The 15036-nt window shown below is 32.6% G+C and overlaps 8 protein-coding genes across 8 annotated transcripts; 6 read left to right on the top strand and 2 right to left on the bottom strand.

Annotated features, from left to right (window-relative positions):
- Positions 1-504: 504 nt before the first annotated feature.
- Positions 505-1860, top strand: DFG5 (putative mannan endo-1,6-alpha-mannosidase; the record flags this gene model as incomplete). Its single annotated transcript, XM_019181959.1, has 1 exon — positions 505-1860. One exon carries the CDS (start codon positions 505-507, stop codon positions 1858-1860), a length of 1356 nt encoding a protein of 451 aa, XP_019038681.1.
- A 182-nt stretch (positions 1861-2042) lies between these two features.
- Positions 2043-2840, top strand: POF1 (nicotinamide-nucleotide adenylyltransferase; the record flags this gene model as incomplete). The annotated part of the gene is made up of 1 exon (XM_019182036.1): positions 2043-2840. The coding sequence occupies one exon, from the start codon at positions 2043-2045 to the stop codon at positions 2838-2840; it is 798 nt and encodes a 265-aa protein (XP_019038680.1).
- Positions 2830-4486, bottom strand: WICANDRAFT_94868 (uncharacterized protein). The gene has a single exon (XM_019186468.1). The coding sequence runs from the start codon at positions 4436-4438 to the stop codon at positions 2843-2845; it is 1596 nt and encodes a 531-aa protein (XP_019038679.1). The 5' UTR covers positions 4439-4486; the 3' UTR covers positions 2830-2842.
- Positions 4487-4954: 468 nt separating this feature from the next.
- SEC8 (exocyst subunit SEC8) lies at positions 4955-7088 on the top strand (the record flags this gene model as incomplete). The annotated part of the gene is made up of 2 exons (XM_019180662.1): positions 4955-5066; positions 5125-7088. Coding segments are annotated over 2 exons (2076 nt in total), but the record flags the coding sequence as incomplete, so codon positions are not given.
- A 772-nt stretch (positions 7089-7860) lies between these two features.
- Positions 7861-10661, top strand: EPL1 (Epl1p). The gene has a single exon (XM_019182775.1). It carries the CDS (start codon positions 8287-8289, stop codon positions 10543-10545), a length of 2259 nt encoding a protein of 752 aa, XP_019038677.1. The 5' UTR covers positions 7861-8286; the 3' UTR covers positions 10546-10661.
- A 508-nt stretch (positions 10662-11169) lies between these two features.
- WICANDRAFT_85020 (coiled-coil domain-containing protein) lies at positions 11170-12045 on the top strand (the record flags this gene model as incomplete). Its single annotated transcript, XM_019185827.1, has 1 exon — positions 11170-12045. The coding sequence occupies one exon, from the start codon at positions 11170-11172 to the stop codon at positions 12043-12045; it is 876 nt and encodes a 291-aa protein (XP_019038676.1).
- A 76-nt stretch (positions 12046-12121) lies between these two features.
- CAB1 (pantothenate kinase) lies at positions 12122-13670 on the bottom strand (the record flags this gene model as incomplete). The annotated part of the gene is made up of 2 exons (XM_019182774.1): positions 13195-13670; positions 12122-13104 (listed from the first exon to the last, which is right to left on the bottom strand). Exons 1-2 carry the CDS (start codon positions 13442-13444, stop codon positions 12122-12124), a joined length of 1233 nt encoding a protein of 410 aa, XP_019038675.1. The 5' UTR covers positions 13445-13670.
- Positions 13671-14002: 332 nt separating this feature from the next.
- On the top strand, positions 14003-14962 carry WICANDRAFT_32269 (uncharacterized protein; the record flags this gene model as incomplete). The annotated part of the gene is made up of 1 exon (XM_019181938.1): positions 14003-14962. One exon carries the CDS (start codon positions 14003-14005, stop codon positions 14960-14962), a length of 960 nt encoding a protein of 319 aa, XP_019038674.1.
- Positions 14963-15036: the final 74 nt, after the last annotated feature.

Raw genomic sequence — 15036 nt, 5'->3', positions numbered from 1 at the left:
TAGATATACTAGATATACTAGATATACAATTCATTCATTTTATCAGACGTAGACTTCCTGATTGGGATATGAAAAAATCAGTGCACGTCATTGTACACGTTTTTTTGGCGCTTTCGCGACTTGATTTTTGGCGAAACGGTTCCAAAAATAAACTGCAAAACCATCAAAATAACTTGCAAAGAGGGCTGTATTACACTTTGAAAACACACCAAGACAATAGATTTCAAATATTTCAAATCTAAAACTTTACAACTCATTTGATCTAACTTCAAAGACACAGATCGTTATCTTAATTCCTGTTCTTCAATATTTATTAAGTACCGGCAATTGAATTCTTGACAGCCGGCCTACAAATTTGATTTAAAACACCGGCGTTGTTTGCATAGAGAATTTACTTGGCTTTTAAACAGGTACCCATCTTCAAAACATCAGAAAAAGTGCACAACATCTACAACTAATTAAACAAAGACATTCATTACAAGACAACTGATTTCCATATACACCATGAGGATATCACAATTATTTACAGTATTTGCAGTGGTTTTCACCGGTTCATTTGCTATTGAACTTGACATCAAGGACAAAGATTCAGTATGTTCAGCTGCTGCTTTAGTAGCTGATGGTATGCTAAACTATTATGAAGGTACCAAATACGGTGGTACAGTGGGTATGTTTTCACAACCATATTATTGGTGGGAATCCGGTGAAGCATTTGGTGGATTAATTGATTATTGGTACTTGTGTCAAAATGATACTTATGAACAATTGATTTATGATGCATTGATTGCTCAAAAAGGTTCTAAAAATGATTATATACCTTCAAATCAATCAACAACTGAAGGTAATGATGATCAAGGTTTTTGGGGGATAACTGTATTAGAAGCTGCAGAAAGAAATTTTACAAATCCAACACATGGTACACCAGGTTGGATAGCTTTAGCCCAAGCTGTTTTCAATACAATGTGGGCTAGATGGGATAAGGATTATTGTGGTGGTGGTTTAAGATGGCAAATTTTCACTTGGAATTCAGGTTACTCATATAAAAACACCATCTCTACTGCTTGTTTATTCAATATTGCAGCAAGATTAGGTAGGTATACCGGTAATACAACTTACTTTGATATTGCAGAAGATGCTTATCAATGGTTAGTTGATGTCAAATATATTGTTGAAGGTGACTCTGCACAAATCTTTGATGGTGCCGAGATCACTGATAATTGTACTGATATTACAACTATTGAATGGTCATATAACTATGCTTTAATGCTTGGTGGAAGTGCATATATATATAACGCCACAGAAGATTCAGCTTGGTTACAAAGAACCGAACAATTCCTAGAAGGTGCTAAAGTGTTTTTCAATGATTCAATCATGTATGAAAGAGCATGTCAAGGAGCAGGAAGTTGTAACAATGATCAACGTTCATTCAAAGCTATATTTTCAAGATGTCTTGGTCAAACTTCAGTGCTAGTGCCCTCTACAGCTGACACCATTGATCCATGGATTCAAGCATCTGCAGAAGCTGCTGCAAAGTCATGTTCTGGTGGTTCCGATGGTATGACTTGTGGATTGAATTGGTTTTTAGGAAATTGGGATGGTAAATATGGGCTTGGTGAACAAATGTCAGCTTTAGAAGTTATACAGAATTTGCTAATCCATGATAGAGAAGCTCCTTATACCAATCAAACTGGTGGTACGTCTCAAGGTGATGCTGCGGCAGGTACTAGTGGTAATGGTCAAAGTGCTAATTTGAACAGTGATGATTTAACAATCACAGGGAAGGATAGAGCTGGTAGTGGTATTATCACAGCTGTGATATTAGCAGTCTTGGTGGGTGGTAGTGTATGGATGGTTATCTAATGACATTCTTTTGTTTATTCTTTTGTTTATATTATAATTAAATGTTCTGTATAAGTTAGAGATCTCATTTTGGTAGTGCGAATCCACCTGACCAAAAAAAAACGTCAAATGTAACGTTCAAAACACAACTGAACTACAACTCCATCAATAACATTAACACCTATAGCTAGCCCAATCGAGTCATGTCCAAGTCACCAAATGCACAGAAAAAGTTCCAATCGCAGCTACACAAATTTACAGAAACTAACACATCTTTCAAAGTTGTCTATTCAACTCTTTCAACCCACATAACCCCAGGCACCACGAGACTGTGTATCCTTGATTCATCTTTCAACCCACCACATAAAGGACATCTATCACTTATAACCAAGTCAATCAACCACTCCAAAGATCAAACCTGCTCTGTGTTGTTGTTGCTTTCGGTTCAAAATGCTGATAAACTTACACCAACACCAGCTTCATTTGAAGATCGTTTAGATATGATGTGTTTATTAGCTGATTACATCCAAGAAAACTACAAAGTTGCAGTTTCAGTCGCATTAACAAATCACGCAAAATTCGTTGATAAGTCAAGTGTTATTCAAGATTGGGCCAAAGAAATTAAAACCAAGGAATTGAAATATTTGTTTTTGGTTGGATTTGATACATTAATAAGAATATTCGATCCAAAGTACTATAAACCATTTGGTATAGATGAAGCATTAACAGACTTTATGCAATTGAATGAATTTTTTTGTTTGACAAGGACTGACGAGAAAAATGATGATGTGGATGCCCAACATCAATATGTTCATGACATAGCAAGTGGTAAGACAGAACTTCCGAGCGAATGGGCTACTAAAATTCACCTTGTTGAAGGCGATGACGATTATTTACATATTTCATCTTCAACGATAAGGAAACAGACCAATCAAACTAATTGGGAAGCTCAAGTGGTTCCTACAATTGCAGAGTATATAAAACAAGAGGATTTGTATTGATTTTAATTTGTTTCTTCTTCAAAGTTCAATGCGTCAGTCCAAAAATTCACCTCCAATAAAGCAACATCTGCAAATATTTTAACTAATTTCAAGGCTTTATCTGTACTTATCCCAATAGAATGTCTTTCTAAAGTGATTCTACCCAATTCCACAGCATCTGAATACCCTTCAGATTTGTAATCATTAATCCATTCAAGATATTCACCTTCACCGACAGTAACTTCAGCATTGAATGCAGCTTCACTATAACCAAATAAACATGGTGCCATTGCGACATTAATTTCAAACCAGTCACCCCCTTTAGCAATAGCCATCAAGTAATCAGCATACTCTTTACCTGCACGACTTAGCTTCAATGAGGTTAAATCAGTTATACCATGTTTAGCTAATTTACCAACATGTAATTTCATTTCATGTGCAATATTCTCCAAAATTCCAGCTTCCCTTTGAATACATCCAATATCTGGGGCAACACTAGCAGCTAAAGAATGAACACGAGCATAGTTGATTAAATATGCATAATCTTGTTTCAGAAAATGAACAAACTTATGTTTTGGTAATGAACCATTGGCAACTTGGGCAACAAATGGATGATTCACGTACATATCCCATATTGGAGTAACAGTTGGATGTGATTTCAAGAAGTCAACGAAATGACCTTCAAGAAATAAGGTACTTAAACTATGTGTTAATGCTGGGGTGGAGACAATATGATAAACATGATTCAAAGGACCGTTACCATGTCCAATCTTGGAAGCTGCAACGATACCACCATGAACATATCTTATTGCTGAATCTATGGCATGCTTAACATCATACCCTTTAGCCAAATTAGCACTAATTGATGAAGCTAAAGTACATCCTGTACCATGTGTGTTTTCAGTAATGACGAAATCTGATTCGTAAACGGTGAATGAATCATCAACAGAGTGATACAAAACGTCAGTGATTATAGCTTCTTCACCTTCTTTTGCAACTTTATTTTGTGAGTTCCATGGGATGTGACCACCTTTCAATAACACACTAACAACTCCAGTCTTGGATTGGATTATTTTAGCAGCTTTTTTCAAGTCTTCTAAGTTTTCAACTTCAAAATCTAAATCCAAATGTTTTAAAATTTCTTTGGCTTCAATGAAATTTGGAGTTAATAATGTGGCCTTTTTAATTAATTTATCAATTGCTCTTAATAACACTTCTTTTTTACCCAGTGTAGCACCTGAAGTTGCAACAAGAACAGGATCTATGACAAAAGGTTTACCAACGTGGTATTTAGAAACAAAATCAGCTAACACATCAATTGCATCAACAGTCAATAAACCAGTCTTTACAACATCAATATCTATATCTGAAAAATTAGCATTCAAAATTTTTTCAAACTGAGTTTTATCAGTGTAAACAACACTATCAACACCTTTTGTATTTTGAGCAGTCAAAGCAGTGATTGCAGTCAAGGCATAAGCACCATTTGCAGTGATTGCTTTAATATCAGCTTCAATACCAGCTCCACCTGAAGAGTCAGAGCCTGCAACAGTGAGCACCGTAGATAGTTTTGATGGTTCAAGCTTTGGCCATGTAATTGGAACAACAGTGGTGGACATGATTGAATGGATGTTTGTTTGGTAGTTGAGCAAGTATCAAGGTGGGTTGAATACTTGTGGCTATATATGATTTGAAGTGCCACCGTCAGTCGATGTTGAAGGAGACAGCCAATTGTGTTGAAATGTGAAGATATATGCACTTAATGCTCTTCAAGACGACATGTCTTGAAAGCGATGGATATTAGCTCTTGAAACCCATGGAGGTATATTTCTAATTAGTTGATGAATACAGAGTGATAGAATTCTCTGTGCACTCAGGACAGTATCAATACAATAAAGCTCAAATCAATCTTTGGTTGAAATACTTTAATGCACCTACAAATCTTCACTATGCGATAATTTCAGGGTTTTAACTTTTTGTAGAACGCATTCGCGACAGTCGAAGTAACTCGAGGGCTAAGTCACGTGTAGATCGAGAAGTGGTCGGATTTCGATCTTGATTTGAATTCTTTTTGACAACATAAACACCAAAACAATTCGAACAACTTCAAAAGATACAATTCAATTGAATAGCCAATGTCATCGTTAAATGTGCCCTCTGCCACAAGAAGGACTCGTGCACTTTCAGTGAACAAGACTGATGAAGCACAAAGATCCAGAATGGAACAGTCACTTGATAACCTTCAATGTTAGTATATTTGGGTATAGCCGGTATTATTAGATCCTGTTATTGACATTCTTTTTAGACACGTTATCAGAAGTTGAATCGCATTGGAGTAAGACTATTGGTGATAATGCAAATCCATTAGATATTGCCTTGCCGTTGTTGGATAACACATCTGTTGGTTTAGCTCATAGACACCGTGAGTTTTTAGATCTAAAAGATAGAATCTCCAATGGGCTACGTCAGGCTGTTAATGAACATTTCCAAGCATTCAATGATAGTGTTGGGTCATATCGCTCGGTTGTGCAAAATATAGCCAACTCTCAACATAATTTGTCCAAAGTTAAAGATACAATCAATTCAACTACAAATGGTTTGAATGAAAAAGGCGATACTATGAACACACTTAATGAGAATTTGAAAACTTATAATGATATGATTGAAGTATTGAATGTGATTGAATACTTGAAAAAAGTTCCGAATGAATTAGAAGATGCTATAAGTGAGAAGAATTATTCAAAAGCTCAATTTTTATTACAATCAGTGTCTTCAAAATCAAAAACATACAATTTATGGGAACTACCAGCTTTATCAAACCTTGAAAGTTATTTCCAACTTCAAACACAACAATTGTTTGAAATATTGATTGAAGAAATACACAATATAATTTATTCCAAGAAATTGTTCAACACTTTCAACAGTGCTAATGAAGTTGGTAAAGATTCAGATATTTCAGATTATTCAAACATTGAAAAATATTTAATGAATGCAATTGATGTTGATATTTTAGAAGCTGCATCTGTCAATCATTCCAACATTGAAAACTTTTTGTCATTCTTGATCAATTCATCATCGAAGAATAAGGAAGATCCAAGTCAACTAGACAATGAAAATGATATGGCAAATATGGTTGCACTAGATGACGTTAATCCATTCAATCAATTATTACATCTCTTCACTATTATATATCGATTGGATAAATTACCCACTGCTATTGAAATTATTATTCAAAGAAATGCAAATGAAATTAATCAATTGGTGAATAGAATTACCGAAGATACAAAATTAAGACATCCAAAGATTATCAAGTATCTAAATTCTAATATAAAATCAAAAGATTTATCAAGAGGATTGGGTATCGATGATTCATTAAATGATGATAATTTTAAAACAATGATTGTTAGAGACTTGTTTTGGAATTTTTTCAGAAAACTTTTATTTTTAATACAGAGTGTTCGTGTTATATTGGAGATTATTAAAAGTTTGGAAAATGATAGTTTTGAAACTGTTAGTGTTGATGTATCAAATTTGAATGGTACAAGTCCTCATGGCTCCAATGACTCTTTGCTAACTTTAATCAAACTATGGCACTCTTTGAAATTTGAAGTTAAAAACTTCATCACTTCATATATTACAAATAATGATTTATCATTAAGTTCAAAATTGACAAATACAAGTTCCATTATCAATCAAAAGGACAAGATGAACAATAATGCATTATTTCAATTTTATAAAGTTAATTATGATGAAGATCATTCAAACCAATTAAAATTAGTTTTGCAAGATTTATTCCCAGGTTTTATAAATTCAAATGATATGTCAAAGATTGATTCCCCTTATATTGAAGATACAAAATTTTTAAAACAAACAAGAATTATTCCTGCAAATATTTTCCATATGAGAGTCATTTTAGAACCTTTTTTAGTATTTATTCAAGGCTCAAAGTTGTTATTGAATGAACAAGATAATGATGAACCAATTAAATTTTTCAATGGATTTATGAATAATGATTTTTTACCGTTATTAGAGGAATCTTTTATCGGTTTTTATATTGATGAAGTTGAAGAGTTAGACCCCTATGAAATTTATGATGATGTTACTGAAAAATCTACAAATGTTCCACATAGTCAATCAAGTGGTGTCAAAATTTTCAAGATTTTCATTGAATTTAAAAGATTTTTCAGTGATATATGTTTTGTTTTAAACACATCATTACAATTTAGAAAAGAATTTTCTGGAATCATTTTCAAAATTTTAAACAAGTTCCATGATAAAATTGAAGAATTTAATCAAGAATTATTGAATGAACTAAGTAATTACTTTGAACCAAATAGAGAAATTATAAAAGCATTAAATGACCCTTCAGCCAAAATTAGTGAACAAGCATTGATTCATCTGAATAAACATGAATTGAAAAGGCTCAAAATCATTGAAAACTTCAAAGTTTTAGATAATTCATTAAAATTCCTACTAGAATGGTTTGAGAATCATTTGATTAAAAAAGTTGATTTGAATAAGACTGATTTGAACTTGTCAACAATTGAAAAGCTAAGAAAAAATTGGTCATTCTTTGAAATTAATAACTTACGCACAATTGGCACTTTACATGAGAATGAACTAGATTTAAAACATTCAATCAAAGTGATTTTAAATGATCAATTGACTGAAAATTTCACAGAAATAGTTCATGATTACAAGACGATTGAAAACCAGGTGCAAAATGTTTTGAAAAGATACAACCAGTTGATTAAAGCATAGATATTACGTATAGCATGATGAATTATGAATTATTAGTGACGTCAACTGTAATTATCCAGTAAATCATTATCTGTAACGGGATAACAATTGATCCACCTATATGCATTACACTAAAACTCGGTGTTACCCAGGCGACCAACCTTGAATTTTTGGTGAAAACTCACTTCAATTGACCTTTGAAAGGAGAAATAAGAGATAATAAGAAAGCCAGTGGGTCTGAAAAGCAATATAAAAACTTACAAACATTTCTATCATGAAATCATACACATTCCTATCACACAATCTATGTTTTATTGTTATTCTGAGTCAACTCCTGAGCTTCCCAAAAAGGCAATGGTTACGGCTCCCTGTCGCTGAGCGCAAAAAAAACTTGTAGGGGTCAAATTTTCTCTTTTTCCCAGAGTTTGCCACCGGGCTCAACAACCACCAACACAACAACAACAACAAGCACTACCACAAGAGAGCATTTACAAAGGGGGCCCACCAACAACCACGTCACTTCCTGCTGAGCAGCACTCCCATATACAAATCCATCTACAGAGTGACAATCGGCTGGCTTGTTCCAATCAACTAGAGAGAGAGGCTTCCACAATCAAAATCCACAAAAACCCAAGGTTGAATTTTTGCTTGTCACGTCGTCGGCCGTCGCTTTTTTTTTGTCGCTGGAGTTTCGCAATTTTTTTTCGTCAAGTGGCTGAAATGAGAAATGGTTGCGCCACTACCTTCTTCTGCTGGTAATCGGTTTCGTCAAAGAAAGATCTCAACTAAGCAGACCCTTCAGATATTCAAACAGTCAAAAGTATCTGATATAGACAATGAGGACTTGCAACAAAGAGATCTGCAAGAAATAGAGACCGGTGTTGAGAAAAATGAAGAAGATGAGGTGCATTTGCAAAAGATTTTGAAAAATACTGGTATCACTTCAACTGCCGAAGCTTATATTCCAACCCCAGATGCATCTAAGTTATGGGAAGAAGCTTCAAAATATTATACTGGTCAATTTCAACAACCTGAGTCTTATATTAAATCATCATGTCAAGTGGAGGATTATTCAGGTTGTTTGTATAATATGGATGAAGAGGATGATGAATTTTTATCAAAATTGAACAAAAAATTAATTTCCAAGAAAATTGAACCTTTAAGTGATGATGAATTTGAAACAATCTTTTATAATTTTGAGAAAGTGATATCTGATAAACAACCTTTTTTGGTTACTGATCCTTCACAAGTATTACCTCTTGATGAAATCAAAATGGCTATTGTTAAATTTGATAAATCTTCAGTGGAGAATATCAATAAATCACTATCAAGTGAATTACAAGTCCATCCATTTGTTACATTATTTGATGCCAAATTACCCAACAAACCAAGAACTTTGGAAGTTTTAGTTGAAAAATATGGTGAAGATGTTTATGAACATTTCAAAGAAAGGAAAATACAAAGAGGTGGGAAATCTGTAACTCCAATCTTGAAATTTAATGGTGAAGATGATTCTGATGCATATGTTTGTTTCAGACAAAGACAATTTAGACAACAAAGAAAAACTAGAAGAGCTGATACTCAAAGTTCTGAGAAATTGATCAAATTGTACCAAGAATTGAAGAATACAAGAGAATTAGTGTTTTTAGTTGCTCAAAGGGAACTGAAAAGATTAGAAGCTTTACAAACTGAACGCGAAATATTTGAATTGAGATGTAAAGTTAAGAACTATAAGCGTGATTTAGGTATTACAGATAGTGATGAAGATTTAGTTGCTCATAAGAAGAGAAAACCAGCTCCTCCACCACCTAGTGAAGCTACAAAAGAAGAACTTAATAGAAAAGACAAGAAAGGTTTATCTAAAATTGGTAATAATGCAAATACCATGGAAAAATCAAAACCTGGTCAAGATCTGACTGGTTCAGATCCAAGCCAACAACAATTTCAAGCTTATGTTAAATTACCACCTTCCAAGATTCCTGATATGGAATTGGAAACTGTTCAACATTTGTTAAAGAACAAAGACGTTAGTGTTCAAAAATTTGTTGAAGAGAAACTGAAAAAAAGAAAACAAACCGATGTTGGTTTTACAAATTTCACTGATGATGTTTATAATCCATTTTTTGATCTTACACTTTCAACCAAAGACATTATTGATTCTTCACACACTCCATATTCTTCAATTACTTCATCTTTTTATGATGTTCAAAGTCTTGGTTACATTCCAGGTATCGATAAATACATTGAAAATGGTACTACACCTAATGATCATGATTCCTTTGAATTTAACCTTGAGTCTGGTTCAAGATTCAAAAGACCTCAACAATCAAAATTCGTTCCAGAACGTTTCAATCCATTTTTCCAACAATCTGTTAATACAAGTGATCCAGCTTTCACTTTAAGAAAAAGAATTGGTAGATATGGTCAAGTTTATATTGATAGAAAATCAATGGTGAAAAAACCTGAACAAATTGAAGAAGATGAAGATAATGAGCAAGATGTTGAAATGTTGGATGCAAAAGAAAGATTTGAAGATCGTTGGAAATATGATTGTGATCTAAGCTTAATGGATCTCAATGATAATGAACCATTCAGTGATGATCCTTCAAGATTAAACTCTATTTCGAATGATACTCAAGTCATTAGATTTGGTGGTATGCTTTTATCAAAAGCTTATGAAACATTGAAGGAGGCAATTATGCAGCAAAGACATCAACTTTACCTACAACAATTGCAAAGGATGCAACATCAAGCTCAAAAGAATCAACAAGCTCAACAAAATCAAGGCCAACAACCAAAACAAGGAACTCCAAATGGTTCTTTAAATAATAAACAACATACACCACAGTCACAACAACAACCACGTTCCAATTCTGTAAATAGCCATGGACAAATGAGATCACAACAGTCACCTCCATCAAATACACCACCAGCCATCAATAACAAGTTTAAAAATAACCCCACTCCAATCAAGAGTGAACATTGATATTGATTGATGATCTCCAAATAAAATACAACAAAGAGAAATACCTGTACATTAAGCACAAAAAGGAGAGAAAAAAAAGGATAATAATGATAATAGTTTGTATTATAAAGTCATTTAAGAGTTACGATTCATTTTATTTTAAAGGCATTTGATTTTTTAATTAATTCACGACATGTTTTTTTGGTTTTTTTAAGAAGTTGTCATTGTAGCAAAATTTTCAATCTGTACATTTTTTACGTGTCGCGTTTTGTAGTAAAAAAGTAAACAAAGCAATATCAAAAAGTAAACAACAACTTTAGTTAATCACATTGGTTAAGAAAGAAAGTGACCATGGCAGACCAAACACAAGAAGCAAGACTAAATAACGCCTTGAAAAGCGTTGAAAATACACTTGTTTTGAATGCTGAGAAGGACTTCAACGAAACTTTTCAAAACATCAATGGTTCAAAAGCAAAACCTAATCAAAAATATGACCCAAGAGATCTAGATGGTCAAATATCCAACTATAAGGTGAGTATAATCTAATTGATGGCTATATAAGAGGCTAACATACCTGAAAAGGACTTTTATGATAGATTGAAATTCTTGTTTCTAGAACAAGAGGCAAAAGAGAAATTTCTTCGAATGATATTGGAACAATCACCTAAAACAATTGAAAAAACAGATGTTTTCAAAGCAACTGAAGAGAGAGATTTGATGAGATTAACGGTTGAGGAGAAAAACAGACAGATTGGTGAACTAACTGAGCAGATTGAAGTAACTGTACAAGAAAACATCGATAACTATGAAAAAATTCTTAAAGCTGAAGAATTGATTAAAGATAAATTAGAATCATTAAATGATAAGAAAATCCAGCTTGCACAATCTAAAGATAAATTAAGTTCTTTCAAAAATAGTGATCCCTCTTTACCAAAATTACAAGATTTATTCCGGAATGTTTCAATATTATCTGAAAATGTTGATGAATCTGTATTAAATTCTATAGAAGGTATGCAAAGACTTATTGATGAACATTTAGGGAAAATCCATTCAATTCAAAAACAAATTATGGATGCAGAAATTGCATTATCAAAAGAACAATTGAGAATCAATAATGAAAAATTAAAATATGATGAATTGTTCAAACAAAATGAATCATTAACTAAACAAATTGAATCTATAAAGCAAAGTTTAAATGATGAAAATAATTCAACACCTGAAAAATTAAAATTACAAAATGATGAAGAGAAATTGAAAACATTGATGAAAATTTGGTTGAAAATAACAAATATTGAGGATTTCAAAATAGATGATGTTGATGGATCTCTCAAATTCAGATTCAAAGATTATCCAGATCACGATTGTTTAATAAGTGTTGATAAAAATCACAAGATTGCAAAAATACATTATGAATTAGTTGGTGATGAGGTTTTAAACGAGATGGTAATCAAATCCAACAAAGCCAAAGATCCAGTGGAGAGTGTTGTGATGAATTTATATAAAACCATATCGGATAGTTAGCACAAATATTACATGAGTTTATTTCAGCAAGTCCGTAAAGTCATTTCATTTAAAATTAAATAAGAGCAATATCTTTCTAATCCTTCTTCTTCAAAATGTTTCTAATTTTTGTTTTCAAATTATCATCCATTTTAAAAGAATTCTTTCTACCCCAACCTTCGGGTTGTTTTTTTAAAAAGGCACCTAAAGCACCTAAATAACCTTCATGTCTCAAAAAATAAGCTCTTTTAGTTCCTTGGGACCAGAAATTTATGGCATATGATAAAGTATTCATCGTTTGAGGATGACCTTGAATATAAGAACCACCAAAATAAATATGATTAACTTCATGAATTTTTGCTTGCAAATAAGCAATTTGACCAATATTATTTGATATAGCATATAATAAAGATCTACTTATATCAGCACTTGCAAATAATTCAGAATCACCATTTTTAAAACTTTGTTGATGTTTTTTTTTGAAAACTTTACCAAATGAAGAAGCAATTGTTGATTTTTTCAAACCAATTTTATTATAATCAGTTCCATAAATATCACCAACCAACATATCTACTTTTGAATTATCACCTTTTGCAGCATTTGTCAACATTTCATCATACGAATTAGCATCTGTTAATAAAGATAATAACCCCCAAAGAGTACCACCACCTAAGGAACTTCCCCCGACTCTAATGAAATCCTCCTGATTTGGACCCATAACTTTGATTATAGAAACACCTGAACCAATGTTGACTAATAAATAAGGATAAATGATATTTTTGGAATGATTAACAAATTCCATTGGATTTTGTTCAGTGTATAGGAAGACTTCATTTGGTATTTCAGTTATAAAGAAATCTAATCCACGAATTAAACATTCCATTTCATCTTCTTTTGAAACTTGGACATTTAAATCTTTTTTCAAACGATCATAAAATTTTATTGAACCACCACCAGTAGCCATTATATGTATTTTCTTGTTATAAAATTTGATCAATTTAGCAATAAATTCAATAAATTCATCAATTCTTTCAGTTTCAATTTTGTAAAAATTTAAACGACCACCAGAATCTGATAAATCTGTACTATTCTCATTATTATTTGATTCACCATTTGATATTATTTTTTTACTTATTTGGGGTCCCAAATCTTCTTGACTGTTATTTATACTTTGATTAGAAGTGAAATAAACGATTTTAGCTAAAGAACCACCAATATCAACAGCAATATGTGAAATATTTTCAGCATCTTGATATGGTAAAGCAATATCACTAGTTTCGGGTATTGAATCTTCATCTTCATATAATTCTTCATCCACTATGAAGGCGCCAGTGACATTTATTTGGATTGAGCCTGGATTTATTATTCTATTGTCCATTTCAGGTTCTATTACGGGAGATTGAGGTATTGTATCTGTCATAACAGTATTGTGATGATAAGGTGAAAGATGGAGATATAGATTTTGTGGTGAATTGAACTTGATTGAAGGTATGTATAATATTATTTGAGATGCAATGTATGAGAATATGGAGTGGAATAACGTTGAAAGGAGAGTGAATCTGGAAGAATTCAAACAATTCAACTTGTTCAAATGCTGCTTTCGAACCGTTTTTTTGTGTTGATTTTTCAGTCATTTTTTTTTTTTTATTTTGTTGATTTTTGGCGGGTTTTTGTTGGACGTAGGCAGGAGCTAGGCAGGATCTAGGCGGATGCTAGGCGGAGCTCAGCTTAGCTCGCGATCCCGTTTAGGCAGAGCTTCTGCCTAGAAAACGATTTTTTTCTAAACGAGCCAAATGTTACATCAGTAATTACCTAATCATTTCAAATCACGTGACAAATCTCGAACGCCATCATCTGAAGCACTCGATTCGTCACCTGAAGCAAGAAGCACACAGTTTCTTGTAGCCAAAAACAATATAAAAGGGTGTTTAAAAGTACTGTTGAGCTTGTTTCCAATCAAAACTGACTTCCATCAATCATGTCCAAATACGATCTTCCAGAAAACTTTAGCCAATTGGTTGATGAAACTTATCAAAATGCTTTAAAATCAGGTGAAGTTGTCTTTCAAGATTCTACAAATGAATATCTTGAAGAAGATGATGTTCCATTTGTAATCACTCATGCTCCTGGCTTAAGCAAGAAACCAACTCAAGAAAAAGCTCCAGAACAAGATGCAAGACCTGAAGGTTTCAATCCATTTGCTAACCCTGAACCAACAATGACTGTTATATCAGATTATGCTAATGGTCAATTTAATATCTTGTTGAATAAATATCCAATTGTTCATAATCATTTATTATTAACTACAAAAGAGTTCAAATCACAAAATTCCCCATTATCACCACCAGAATTAATTGCATCTCTTAAAATTCTTGAAAGTTTAGAGAAAGCATCAACTAAAAATGAGAAATTCTTTGGATTCTATAATTGTGGTGAAAATTCAGGTGCTTCACAACCTCATAAACATATTCAATTCTTAAAATTTCCTGAAAATTTCCAACCTTTCCCTAATGGATTAGTATCAAATGAAGATCCATTCATTGCAACAAGTTTGAAAGAACCTTTACAAAGTAAAAATGTTCCATTTGCACATTTTGTCCTACCATTAGAAAAAGATGCTGCAAAACTATACGATGAAGATTATTTAGCAATGGCTTTCAGTTCATTATTACAAAGAACTTTAACAATCTTGAGAGATAGTGAAAAACCAACAGCTTATAATGTTGTATTTACAAGAAAATGGATTTTGGTTGCACCAAGATCAAATGCATATTATAAAGATGTATTAGGTTTAAATTCTGCAGGTTTTGTTGGATTGATTTTAGCTAAAAATGAAGAATTATTGGAGTTGATTAAAAAAGATGGTGCTTTAAATGTTTTAAAAGCTGTTGGATTTCCAAATACATCTGATCAACCAACTGATGAATATCATTATTAAAATATAGATGACTTTATGTACACTCTACGTAGGCTTTCCTTTCTAAATTCATATACAGATTTGTATGTATTGTT

This window comes from Wickerhamomyces anomalus (assembly GCF_001661255.1).
Source record: "Wickerhamomyces anomalus NRRL Y-366-8 unplaced genomic scaffold WICANscaffold_4, whole genome shotgun sequence".
Lineage (NCBI taxonomy): Eukaryota > Fungi > Ascomycota > Saccharomycetes > Phaffomycetales > Wickerhamomycetaceae > Hansenula > Hansenula anomala.
Note: the sequence above shows the minus strand (reverse complement) of the source record. Positions and strands in the feature narration are given on the sequence as shown.